We start from the raw sequence: 13,643 nt of genomic DNA, 5'->3' as shown, positions 1-13,643 counted from the left end.
GTGTGTGGCAGTCTGCCGTCCTTAGCCAATGGGAAGACAAGAAGTCGCCCTGTTCGCGTGTCAGGGAAGCCCCGCCCCCGCGCTGCCCTCCCCAGTGAAGTGTTCCTGGGCTAGCGCGCTCCTCAAACCAGCGCAGCTTCTCTGTCACCGCGGCTATGGCTTCGCGACCCGTCACTCTCGGCATCGACTTGGGCACCACGTCCGTGAAGGCCGCCCTGTTGGAAGCTGCACCCGGCAGCCCATCCGGGTTCGTGGTGCTGGCCAGCTGCGCCCGGGCTGCCCGGGCAGAGACAGAGAGCGCAGAGGCCGGGTCCCAGGTGAGGCAGCGTCCTGGAGCCGCCAGCCACCCCCGGACGACCCTGGCGGCATCCCGGACAGCACCTTTCTGTGAAGAAGTACCTCTGACTGTCCAGTCTGTCCGACCTCCGCCTGCTGTCCTTTCCTCCAGAGCCTCGCAGCCTGCTGCAGCTCAGGCTAAGCCGTTAGATTTTCCCAGGGAGCTTTCTCATCGGCGGGCACCGATCTTCCCACTCTAGGGCTTCTCTGGCGGCCCTGCCCATGGTGCTGGATCCCTCTACTCTGTGCCCATCTCTTTCTGTACTTTGACCTGAGAGCACTCGCTTTCAGAGTAATAACCACAGGCCCAACTATCACGCTTGCTTCTCGTGGCTCACGTTTGCTCTGTGCCCTCAAGTTCAGACTTCATTTTGTACCCCTTAGGCAGGCGGCGCTCTGGAAATCAGATGCAGAATTAGGTTTACCTTGCTCGTCTCACTCCGTAGAAGCGAAAGTGAACAGAAAATTTCACTTGGTTACTCAGAGAATTCCAGCCCCAGCAAGAGTCTCTAGAGAAATGTTGTTAGAGCAAGAAGGAAGACCCTGAGATACATTGATTAAAAATATATATATTTTTCGAGACAGGGTTTCTCAGTAGCTTTTTCAGCCTTTCCTGGAACTCGCTCTGTAGACCAGGCTTGGCCTCAAACTCAGAGATCTGCCTGCCTCTGCCTCCCAAGCGCTGGGATTAAAGACATACGCCACCACCGCCTGGCTAGTTGATTAAAAATTTTAAAAATAAGCTGGGCGGTGGTGGTGCATGCCTTTTATCCCAGCACTTGGGAGGCAGAGGCTGGTGGACCCCTGTGAGTTCAAGGTCATTCTGGGCTACCCAGAGAAACCTTGTCTTGACAAACTAAACTTATTTTAAAACTATCTTTATAATTTTTTTTATTGAGAAAAGGAAAAAAAAAAAAAAGAAAAAAGGTTTCCGCCTCCCCCCCCAGCCTCCCATTTCCCTCCCCCTCCTCCCACCCTTCTCCCCCTCCCTCTCCAGTCCAAAGAGCAGTCAGGGTTCCCTGCCCTGTGGAAAGTACAAGGTCCTCCCCCCTCGGTCCATGTCTAGGAAGGTGAACATCCAAACTGGCTTCTTTATAATTTTTTTAAATTATCAGACTGATAGTTATGCACCACAACCAGTGGCTTTTGAAAACTATAAGATAGCAAAGTACACATTCCGGGTCCCACAGGATGGCTTAGCAGCTAAAAGCAATTACTGAGCAAGCCTGATGACCCGAATTCCATCTTCAGAACTCACCATGGAGGGAAAGAACTGACTTTAGAAAAGCTGCCCTCTGATGGCCCCCTGTGCTCTACGACAGGCACGTGTCGTGCGCGCGCGCGCGCACACACACACACACACACACACACACACACACTATGCAGTATATATAGTCTACATGTATATATAGTGTACATATATACATAAATATGTGCAGACATGTAAAATCCTATGAATTAAGGACAGTGGGCTCTGTTCAGAGATGATGTAAGAAGCCTCAGAACAGACACCAAGCCTCAAACTCCACTCCTGTTAGTTTCCTGAAAAGGGAGAGTTTATAGTCAATTTATTTACAGAAATTAATATCAAGGTGGAGTGTAACATGTCACTTTTTTATTGGCCTCAACGTTTTTCCTCGTCTGAACGAGGTGGCCACTAAGGCTTCTTCCAGCCAGAGACTTGGGTTGAGTGCGGTTCCCCACTCTTGAGTTTCACGTCTCAGAAGCCCTTGCCCAGGGTCTGTATTCAGTTCTTTGGGGTCTGGAATCCTTCTTGCTGGGATGTGTTTAAGAAGATAAAAATGGCAGGAACTCTTCTAATTTTCCCAGAGGCCTTCACATTTAATTTGGTTGGAGCCTCAGGGCATTTTAGAATGATATTTGACGTTATGAATTATGACATGGAGAAGCTGGCTCTGATTCTGGAGGACTGAGGAGCTGGGCCAGGATTATAGTAGAATGAGTTCAGACCCTGCCTTTTTCTCAAAAATTGAGCCCCCTTCTCTCTGTTATGAGATAGGGTTTTGCTGGCCTCAAATTTGGATGTTCCTTACTTAGCCTCCTCCCAAGCACTGAGATTGCAGGTGTGTTCCACCCCATGCAGCAAAAATACAAGTTTTTGAAGGGAATCTCTGTTGATTGTCGTCTCTGGCTCTGCCTCCTCAATTGGTGGGGCACAGGGTTGGGCTGGTTTGAGTGAGTTGTTCAGCACTTTTTTTTTTTTCGAGTCTGAAGTTCTGGATCTTGGTATAGCTCTACTGATGTTTTGAACCAAGAAAGAGCAGTAACAATGACTTTTCTGTCACAGTATGGGTGTGCCCATTGTCCTGGGACTGCCCCTGGTCACACTCAACCCTAAAATGAACTTCTGAACACAGCTTTCTTGTCTTTACCCCAGCTGGCTCATGTTCCTCCTCCATGGTCTCCACCCACACAATCCACTCACTCTGGACCCATTTTAAACAGAGGCCCCTCTGTCCTGAGGGGATGCACCATCCGATGGCCATTTGGGGACTTTTAAACTGCCACTGTTTAACAAAAAATGAAAGTCACAAATGTGGGCTGCACATGTAATTTTCAGTTTTTGAATAGCTATTTTAAAGGAAGTAAAAGGAATTAATGAAATTAATTTAATTTAGATTTTATCTATCATTTATTTATTTTGAGACAGAGTCCCACTATGTAGACCTAGCTGGGCAGGAACATATTATGTAACAGAGTTCTACCTGCTTCTGCCTTCTGAGTACTGGGATAAATTAATTTTTGTTATGTATTTTATTTAACCTAATGCATATAAAACATCATCTAACAAGCAATAATCAGTGAGATATTTTGCATATTCATGTGAATTCTGAACCAGCACGTGTGCCTTTAGATGCTCCTGTATTTGATTGTGAGTGGAAGCCACAGGCCAACCTTGCATTGTGTTCCTCAGCCCTCAGGTTTTATTCAAGTCCCATCCCCCACCCCCACTTTTTTCTTTTTGAAAAAGTGTTTCTCACTGGCTTGGAGGTTGACAAGTAGGCTGGCTGGCTGTTCTATGAGCCCCAGGTATCAGCCTATTTCTGCCTCCCCAGTGCTATGAGTCCAAGTACGCATCACAGCACCAGGCTTTCACAAACACCAGTGCCAGGGATTAATCTCAGGTCCTCATTCTTGTAGGGAAAGCACCTGACTGACTGATCCATCTCCCCAGCCCTCAGATGTAACTTGAACCTTTCACTTCAGATCAGACTCATGGCTTGCACTTGCTCGGCAAGCATTCTACTATCGAGCTGTAGCCCCTGACCCACATTTGACATTTCTTTAGCTGTACAACTTTAAAATGTGTTCTCCCTGTCTAAGGCCAAAGGCTCAGCTTGAACCTGTCCAACTCCTGTATTCTTTTTGTGGTGTCATCTACTAGGGTCTCTTGACTTTTACTGGTATTAATATGATTTTAGATTAAACTCTGATGAATTTTCATGACTTTATTTTTTGTTCTTTTTTTTTTCTGGGAATTGAATCCAAGGCCTTGTAATTGGTAAGAATGGGTTCTTCCACCAACTGTATTTTGTATTTTTAATCAGAGTTTTTTCATGAGTGCAGTAGAACCTAGGGCTTTGTAGATTCTAGGCTAATGCTCTACACTTCTCTCTGTATTTGGTACTATTTTTTTAAAAAATATTACTTATTTTATGTATGTGTTTTATTTGCATGTACACCTTTATTCCAGAAGAGGCCATCAGATTCCACTTACGGATGGTTGTGAGCCACCATGTGGTTGCTGGGACTTGAACTCCAAACCTCTGGAAGAGCTGCCAGTGCTCTTAACTGCTGAGCCATCTCTTCAGCCCCTCTATTTTGAATTTAAAAACTTACTTTACTTAAATTATGTGTATTCATGCATGTCCGTGTGTAGATTTGTGCATGTGAGTGCCAGTGTCCATGGAGGCCAGGGGTGTCAGCTCCAACCAAAGCTGGAGTTACTAGGTGGTTGTAGGCCCCCAAAGTGGGTGCTGCCTAATGTGGGTATTGGGAGTCCAACTTGGGTCTTCTGCAAGAATTGTACATGCTCTGAATGGTTAAGATATGTGTGTGTGTATGTGTGTGTGTGGTGTAGGTAGGCGTCCATGTGTATATGGGTGGGTGTGCATATGTGTGCATGTATAAGCCAGAGATGAATGTTGTGCATTTTCCTTCATTTGTCCACTTGGATTTTTGAGACAGGATCTTTCACTGAGCCTAGAGCTTTCCAGCAAGCCTCAGAGAGTTTGTTGTTCTTGCTTCACAACACTGGGATTATAGGCACATGTTGCTGTGCTTAGCTTCTCTGTGTGGGTGCTTGGTTTCAAAACCAGGTCCTCATGCTTGCATGGCAAGCTCTTTATTGACTGAGCTCTCTCTCTAGCCTCAGGATCTGCTTTGTTTACATTTATTATTCACTCATTTGTTTACTTTATTTTAAATGAGATCTCACTATGAGACTATGTCTCACTAGCTCAGACTAGTCTCAAACTCTTAAGCTCAAACGTTCCTCTTGCTAGGATTTATCTGATAGTACTCTAGTCTTTTGGAGGTTTGTTCTTGAGATAGGGTCTCACTACATAGTCCTAGCTGCCCTGGAACTCTCTATGTAGACTAGGATGGTCTTGAACTAACAGAGATCTCCAGGTCTTTGCCTCTCCAGTGCTGGGATTAAAAGCATGCTCCATGCTCCACGCTCCACTGTACTTGGTTCTTTGGGTCTCTCTTGACCACATCTTCCCTGTGTTGAGGCTCAAAGGATGATATTCCCCCATTATGGCATCTTTGTTGAGGAAGCCAGTGTAGGGGGAATGAAAATATCCTAACCAAGTTTTCTCCTCACCCAAACACACAGAGAGGTTTTTTTCTCAGATGTGTCAAGAGCAGGCTACAATCTGGACATGAGCCTCACTTTCCAAGTCCTTGGGAGGCTGAGGCTGGAATGGAGATTGTTGGGACTGGAGTTCAGAGCCAGCCTAGACAACAAGCAACATTGCCCGCCCCACTTTCCTCTCATTGTCCCTCCCCCCAAAGACCAACCTACAAAGATGCTTAGACCTGCCTTTCGTCCCCCATGGAATCTCACCCTCAAGCTCGTCAGGAAGACCGAGGGATTGATCCCTCCTGCATGGACTTCCCTTTCTCTCTGGTTAATTTCCATCCTTTGGGTTCACTTGAGTTTCAGAGAGACTCATCTTACCAGCTAATTTCTGCTCTCCCCTTATCATGCAGGACTTTTCTAATTTCTCTACATTCCCCAGTCTTTCTTTCCTTCATTCCTATAAAAAGGGGTAATGTAAACTTCAATGGTCCTGCGTCTTCTGATTCTCTTCCGTGCTGTGATTTTTTATGTCCTCTTGCTTGTTAATAAATTGACTTGCTTTTTCTTCTGTTGAGTCTATCTCTAGTTAGTTATTCAGTCTAGCCAACCTAGATTGGAGGGGAGGGAGCGGAATTTCATCTGCCTCTGCATTGCCAGTCTCTTCCTCTGTCTCTGTCCCACCCTTCCACGTTCCTTATAAGGAGACCCCGCTCCTTATTTTCCTGCTGACTGTGGAACACACTTTTTTTTTTTTTTCCCAGCAGAGCCTGGTGTGTTGTTGAACAGTCTAGAATTGTGGCTTTCTCCCTGGGGGTGGGGAGTGGGTCTTTGATGGACAGTCTCAGGTGGTGGGGAGTGGGCCTTTTATGGACAGTCTCAGGGGGTGGAGAGTGGGCCTTTGATGGACAGTCTCAGGGGGTGGAGAGTGGGCCTTTGATGAACAGTCTCAGGGGGTGGAGAGTGGGCCTTTGATGGACAGTCTCAGGTGGTGGGGAATAGGCCTTTTATGGACAGTCTCAGGGGGTGGAGAGTGGGCCTTTGATGGACAGTCTCAGGGGGTGGGGAGTGGGCCTTTGATAGACAGTCTCAGGCCGGGCCCAGCTGGAGCTAACCAGATCCTTCACTTCTGTATCTTGGCAATGGCCCTCGGAGGAGTCCTCCCTCTCCCCCCCCCCCAGGAGATCTCTGGAGGCCCTCCCTCCTTGGTCTGATTGTTTGTTTGCCCATGCCCACCCTGTCCTGTTCTATTTCCAGGGCCGGGAGCAGGATGTGACTAGAATCATCCAAGCCCTAAATGAGTGCCTTGATGCCCTCCCCCGGCAGCAGCTCCAGAGAGTCGGGGCTATCGGAGTGTCTGGACAGATGCATGGCATCCTATTTTGGAAATCAGGTCAAGGTATGCTCGGTGTGGGTAATGATCTCATGTTGTGGTCACTTAACAGACTAAGAACAGGGTTGCGAAGGACTCTTGGACCAGGGTCAGGTTGTCCTGGCATGGGCATAGTGCCTTGCTCCTCAGAACAAAATATCATATGCTATCTCCTGTGTTTTGTGTACATTTTGTCTGGGCCAAATGTGTAGAGAAGGCTCAAACTTTCTGCTTGCACATCCATTATATTGCCCGTGGACAGCCAGGGAGAAAGTGACTTTGATTTTTCTTTGGGACTCAGTAGAGAGGATCTCACATAGCCTTCTCTTTATTGTGCCTGCTGTGACTCGACAAGATGCCAAGCAGAGAGAACCGGAATCTGTGTATTTTAAAATTAAAATTAAATTTATCATATTCTCTCTCTCTCTCTCTCTCTCTCTCTCTCTCTCTCTCTCTCTCTCCATTCTCTTCTTCCATTGTACGTTCTGGGGATGGAGCTCAGGTGGCCAGACTTGTGTGGGAAGCACTTTTACCAGCTGAATGATCTTGCTGGCCTTGGGTCTAGTTTTTTTTTTTTTTGAGACTTATTTTTATGTAGCTCAGGCTGGCCTTAAACTCTTTAAATAGCTAAGTTTAACGTCTTTAACTCCTGACCCTCCTGCCTCTACTTCTATGTAAACTCAGGACCTCACCTCATATGTGCTAGGCAAGTACTCTATCATTCAACTATGCCCTAGTTCTTGTTTTTTACTTTTTATTAGTGACTTGGTAAATTGCCCGGGCTTGTAAAGCTTGGTAAAGGCTGTCCTTGAACTCACAATAGCTCAGGCAGACTGCAAAGAACTTAGGATTCTCTAGCCTCCTAAGTAGCTGTAATTACAAGCTTGTGCCACCAGCCCCAGCTGGATATAGTTTCTAATCTTTACATAATTTCTCTTAATTCTAGTTACTATCACTTTAGTGGACAAAACATTCTTCTTGTTATTGTGTTCTTGTCATTTGGTGCTGGGGATGGGACCCAGGGCCTCGTGCATGCTAAGCATGTGTCTGCAGAGCATTTCTTTGTCTTCACCTGATGAAGGTTGGCCACAGGGCAAAGGTGGTAACCTGTTCTGTGTGGCCCTCAGGGGAAGACTGTGCTAGGAGGACAACAAGCACTTCAGGTGCCAGGTGTCAGGGTAAGGATGCTACCTGCATGACCTCATCCGTCTTTCCCAACAGCTTTATGATGAGTGTGACTGTCACCACTGTGCAGGTGAGCAGGAAGTTCAGAGAGGCTAGAACAACATGCTCTGGCCGTACAGCGGCAATCGTGGTCGAGCTTTCAAAGGTCTCTCAGAAGAACAGAGCCACAGGAAGGCAGTGGTACAGTGAAGGGAGGGGACTTCCCTACAGAATGTCTGCAGAAGGAATAGAATTTACAGGAAGCCACCAGCTCCCCAGATTGCTAGGCATTCCTTTTTTAAAATTATAGAAAATATCATACAGACATCCACTAGAAAGGGCAGTTTATAAAACCATCCAACCTCAGGAACATTATCATTTGGGCGCGGATGGGTGCTCTTATTTATTGGGATGGACTCTTGCACCTCCCAGACGCAGACACTTGGCACTGCAGCTGGCCGAGCACAGCTTTTTCAGGCAGAGAAATGGCTGCTTCGGGTTGATGGGTGATGTGGTTAAGAGGGTGGGATGCTGGATTCACTCCTGTCTGCCTAGAAAGCCAGGGACTCAGGTGCCCTGGGCTGAGTGGATGGTGACTCTCCTCATCTAGTGATGTGTCTTCTGAGCCTTGCCCCGGACAGCGCTGGGTATCTGCAGAAGCCCCTTGCTCCCTTGACTGCCTGTTATCAGGTCATTCTGCCAAGTGAGCTGCGTGACTCCAAGCAGCAGAAGGCCAACGAGGGCGCCGAAGCTGACCTCTCCTAGGCAGTCTTAGGTTGTAAAAGCTTTTTAAATTCTCGAATTCTTCATTAACAAGAATAAATGTCCTTTTAATACTAAAACCCTTTCTAAAGGGGAGAGCAGGGATCTAATGATTGTGGTCTGGTCATCTGCCTTCCTTTCTCCGAGTCTCCTGGATTCTGTACCAACCACACAAACCATCAGCCACATTGTTGGAAGAACTTCTTAAAATTTCACGGAGCCAGCCTGCCGTCTTGTTTTGCTCTCTGCTTCTGGGAAAGAGGAAGCAAGTGTGCTGCTGCTGATTCCTGATGATGGAGCCCAGCAAAGTCAGGTTTGGGATTGAGCTGTGCCATTTTTAATGGTGGCCACAATTCAGGTTGGTTTTAGTACTTACCACATGGAGGCCGTGTGCTGGTCCCCCTGGGAGATGTGGAATTGCCTGTAGAAGCCTGTATCTTCCAGAACACAGCCAACATGGTCAGGCACCTGCAACTCGAGCAGAGGGCCAAGTACTTCAGTGAGGACACAGGCGAGCAAGTGGGAGGACTGGGAGTGACTGGCATTTTCTGAGAGGCCTGTGGTTAGGCCTGTTTTTAGAGTCCACTTTCAGGCTCAATAAAAGGAGAAAAGTAGGGGCCATAAAGCTAAATGGCAAGCTGCAGACAGGGTGAAAACATTTCCCAATGCAGAGGAGGTGGAGGACAAACATCAGGCGAAGAAAAGGCAGATGGACCAAAGGGTCCCTGACAAACAATTCCTGGAAGGGGAAATACAGAGGACACGCTGCTCAGTGCCATCCGCAATTAGGAGAATGCCGATGTCAACAACCATGAGACATTGTTTTCCACCCACTGGGCTGAAAGAAATCAAAAGGCCTGGGGATCTCAAGAGTTGTCAAAGGGGTGGGAGATTGGCTTATTATAAATACTGCAGTTGGTATTTAAATAGTGTAAATTAACAGAGCTCTTTTGTAGGGCAGCTTGGCAAGGCCTGCTAAAAAAGGGTGGCTGCTATGCCTCAGGAATTATACAACTGGGAACTGGTCCACGAGATGTCACTGCATCTTTGTTTATAGTGGTAAAACTGTGCCATTTACCTGTGGGGACTCATTGCATACATCAGTCAGGCCCATGACGTGGGATGATGTTTAGTAGTTAGAAAGAATAAGGTACTTTCAAGCATATTGACACACAGAGGACTTACGGCGTGTTGTTGGGCAGCAATAGACACAATAGACTATTATCATTTAAACAAACACACCCAGGTCAACCACACAAAACAAAACCTATTGTGTGAAGGTCAACAATAGACAGTCACCCAGTAAGAATGCACAGTGATAAGAAGGGGGTTGCAACTGAGCAGAGAATGGGCAAGCAGGACTTTTGCCCTCTCTGTAATATTTGAATATTTTTTTAATTGAGAATGCTTTCATTTATCATTGTGTTGTTACAAGCTTCAAAATATAATAGCTCTTTAGCAAAGAGAAAGAAGGAACGGAAGAGGGAAAGAGAAGGAGGCTTCTGCTGAATCAGATTCTGGGACAGGCTTCCTAGGTTTACATACTGATTATTAGGTCTGTGAAGCATCCTGCTTTATTTTTTTATATGTGGGGATAACAATCACATAATCAAGGCTCAGCATCCATCTGGCAGTTTACCACTATTTGTAGCCCCATTCCTGTGGAATCTATTGCCCTCTTCTGGCCTCCACAGGTACTGCATGCATATGGTGCACAGACATACATGTAGACAAAATATGGCAAATAAACAAATTGCCGCATACAGTGAATTACTATATTTATTTATTTAAAGAGTATTTATTATGTGTACAGTGTTCTGTCTACATATATGCCTGTAGGCCAGAAGAGGGTGCTGGATCTCATTACAGATTCAGGTAGCATTGCAGCTGTGGAGGAGGCTGTCATAGGAGGAAGTGCCCATTCCTGTTCCTGCCTCCCAGGGGAACTTAACTTGACACCAGGCAGATGCTGTAGGTCCCTGATGTCCAAGCTTTGGCCTGTAGCCTGCCTCTCTGCTGTGCTGCATGCAGGAATACTGACAGACTGTTTGACAAGGTTCCTTTAGAGACTTCGCAGCCATTGTTCCATCTATCTGGAACAATAGTCCCCAACCGATTTTAAAAGATTTATTTTTATTTTTTAAAGATTTATTTATGTATTTTATGTGTGAGTGCTCTGTGTGCAAGTCCATCTGCAGGCCACAAGAGGGATTAAAGGTATGCACCACCACCTCCTGGCTCAGCCTGCCTAGGAGGCCACACCCACAATTGACTGGGCCCTCCCCCATTAAGCACTAATTAAGGAAATGCCCTACAGACTTGACTACAGCTTTTTCAGCTGAGCCTTTCTCCTCTCCAGTGCCTCTAGCTTGTGTGAAGTTCACATCAACTAGCTGTCACAAACACTACACAGTATCGAAGGGGAGATGATGTCAACAAGGGCAGCACAAAGGAACACATAAAAAGAACCAGGGAAATTAGATTTGAAAAGCATGGAAGTTGAAACAGAGTGTAATGCATGAAATTAATAGTAGAATGGATGAAACTTCTGAACAGATATCAGACTGAAAGGCCAGATTGAGATCTGTCCTGGGGCTGGTGAGGTGGCTCAGTGGGTAAAGGCTCCTGCTGCCAAGCCTGGCAACTTGAGTTTGATTCCCAGAACCCGCATGGCAGAAGGAGGAACCAACTCCTACAAGTTGTCCTTTGATCTCCACACTCGCTGTGGCGTGCAGATGTACACACACATGTGCACACATGGGTTCACAAATACATATGAAAGCAGTTATTAAAACTGAAAACTGTCAGAAGAAAGATGGAAAGGATCTATCTATCTATCTATCTATCTATCTATCTATCTATCTATCATCTATTTCTCATCTATCTACCTCTATATCATTTATATATTATCTGATCATCTGTCATCTCTCTGTCTATGATCTACCTATCTGCCTATCATCTATCTATCCATCTATCATCTGTCTGTCTTTTACCTGTCATCTGTCCATCCATTCAAGAAAGGCAGAGACTACAAACAGAAGCACTAACATCTGAATAATATGAGAAAGAAAAATGAAAGTGGAGAGGAGGAAATATATGAAGAAATAATGAAGAAAAACTTCCCCTAATTGACAAAATAGGATAGAATACCCCAGACTGAAAGGGCCCAAGGAATGTGTACCAAACCCACAGCTAGTTATGTTCTAGTGAACTTTTGAGGACAGAAAACTTAAAAGCTCGTAGAGCCCCAGGTCAGATCTCACACAAAATAAAAAGGAACAGATGACCTCTGGACATTTTCTTACAGCAATTCTCTCTGGGAAGTACAGTGGGATGAGATTTCGGATTCCTGCCTCTATTTCTGCATCACAAATTATCTCCAAACTTAGTGATTTACAGATAGCTATCACTCCATCACATCTCAGGATGCTTTCTGACTGATTCTGTTTTTTTCCAGTTTTGTATAATTTATTATCCAGGGTAATGATGATCATGAAAATTAACATCAATATATCATTAAACATTAATTAAAAAGTTAGAAAAAAAGACAAAAACCATTTCCAGTTCCACTACCTTAATATAATGACTTAGACTAAGTGTCCTTTCTCTCAGCCTACTTTCTATAAAGAGGCAATTTTTAATTTTTGTTGCGTTTTATTTGTTTGAGTTTGTGTGTTGGTGTGTGCATGCTATGCTAATCAGTCTGAGGCTTACTTCTTAAAAACATACCAGAGCTCATACAGGAACTACATTAGTATGTAATGGTTTTTCACTTAATGTTACATCCTAAGTATTTTCTATACTATTGCATAATATTCACAGCTGGCTGACTCGTGCATGGTGTTGAAGGAGGCTGCTTGCTAGTATTCATCTGGGGACAGACTCCTCAGGATGGCTCAGGATGGCCTTTCTCAGTGCCTGGTATCTTTATGAGGAAGGCTGCAAGGCCAGCTCCCCTGGGAATGTCTGCTAGATGTCACAGTGGCTGCAGGGTATCTGGGTTTTGTATTTGGAGGCTGGTTTCTCTGAGGGAGGTGTGGGTGACAACCCTTTGTGTGTGTGTGTGTGTGTGTGTGTGTGTGTGTGTGCTCGCGTGCACGTGTGCATGGGCACAAATGTGTATTCCATGGCCACATTCTGACCATGTGTGGTGGTCAGAAGACACCTGTAGGAGTCAGCTGTCTCCTTTCACCATATGGATGCAGGGACTTGTAGTAATAAGGGCAGCGGGGCTGCGTCCCCAGCACCCCGGTTGCCTGGCTAGCTTATGCCCGAAATAACAACACACAAACTGTATTCATTTAATCACTGCTTGGCCCATTTCTATCTAGCCTCTTCTAGGCTAATTCTCACATATTAATTTAGCCCATTTCTAATCATCTGTGTAGCGCCCCTAGGTGTGCTTCCTGGGAAGATTCTAGCCTATGTCCATCCTGGGTCGGAGCTTCATCACGTGCGTCTGCCTGGGAGCTGGGAGCATGGCGTCTCTCTGAGGCGTCTGCTCCCGAGAGGAGAATTGTGGAGTCTGAGCTCACTTCCTCTTCCTCCCAGCGTTCTGTTCTGTTTACTCCTCCCACCTATCTTCTAACCAATGAGGGCCAAGCAGTTTCTTTTTATTTAACCAATGACCTTCCTCCATCATTTCCCCTTTTTCGGTTTAAACAAAAAAAAAAAGGCTTTAACTTTAACATAGCAAAATTACATATAACAAAACAGTTATCAAGTAAAAGTTACAATAATCTTTATTATAACTAAGGAAAACTATAACTATAACTAACTATTCTTAATTCCATCAAAGACTCCAGAAAGATACAATACTACCTAAGCAAACAAGAAAAAAGCAACTTTTAAAACTCTAGAAATGACAGAGACATCTCGCTGCCTGGATAGTCACCCAAAGTTCCTCTGTACTATTGGGGCATCCATCTTCAGCCTTCAGGCCCATGGTATCCAGCAGACATTTCCATAAAGCAGGAAAATTCAAAGTCAGTTCAGTCACTATCTGTTGTGTCCTGCAGAATGTCTCGCAGACTCTTTCATGAATCAGGAACCCCGAAAGATCATCTCACCTTAGGCAAGTCCTCTCTTTGCGGGTTCTCTGTGTCCAGTTTATGCAATAGTCCAGGAAAGAGCAGTTTCTTGCCCAAATGGCTATCAAACTCCATAAGGATCCTCTTCGATGCC

The 13,643-nt window shown here is 45.5% G+C and overlaps 1 protein-coding gene across 1 annotated transcript in view; it reads left to right on the top strand.

The window, feature by feature from the left end:
* The first annotated feature begins 100 nt into the window (after positions 1–100).
* The window catches only part of Shpk (sedoheptulokinase), a 28,860-nt gene continuing 15,317 nt past the window's right edge, over positions 101–13,643 (top strand). Inside the window, exons 1-2 of the mRNA XM_041664773.1 lie at positions 101–317; positions 6,419–6,560. Of these exons, the coding sequence (XP_041520707.1) occupies positions 156–317; positions 6,419–6,560 (304 nt within the window). The 5' untranslated portion in view covers positions 101–155. The remainder of the gene's footprint in view (positions 318–6,418; positions 6,561–13,643) is intronic.

The sequence above is a fragment of the Microtus oregoni genome, unplaced genomic scaffold (genome assembly GCF_018167655.1).
Source record: "Microtus oregoni isolate MIOR12 unplaced genomic scaffold, Mior012 000015F_ref0000493, whole genome shotgun sequence".
Taxonomy (NCBI): Eukaryota; Metazoa; Chordata; class Mammalia; order Rodentia; family Cricetidae; genus Microtus; species Microtus oregoni.
This window is presented reverse-complemented; position numbering and strand designations above follow the sequence as displayed.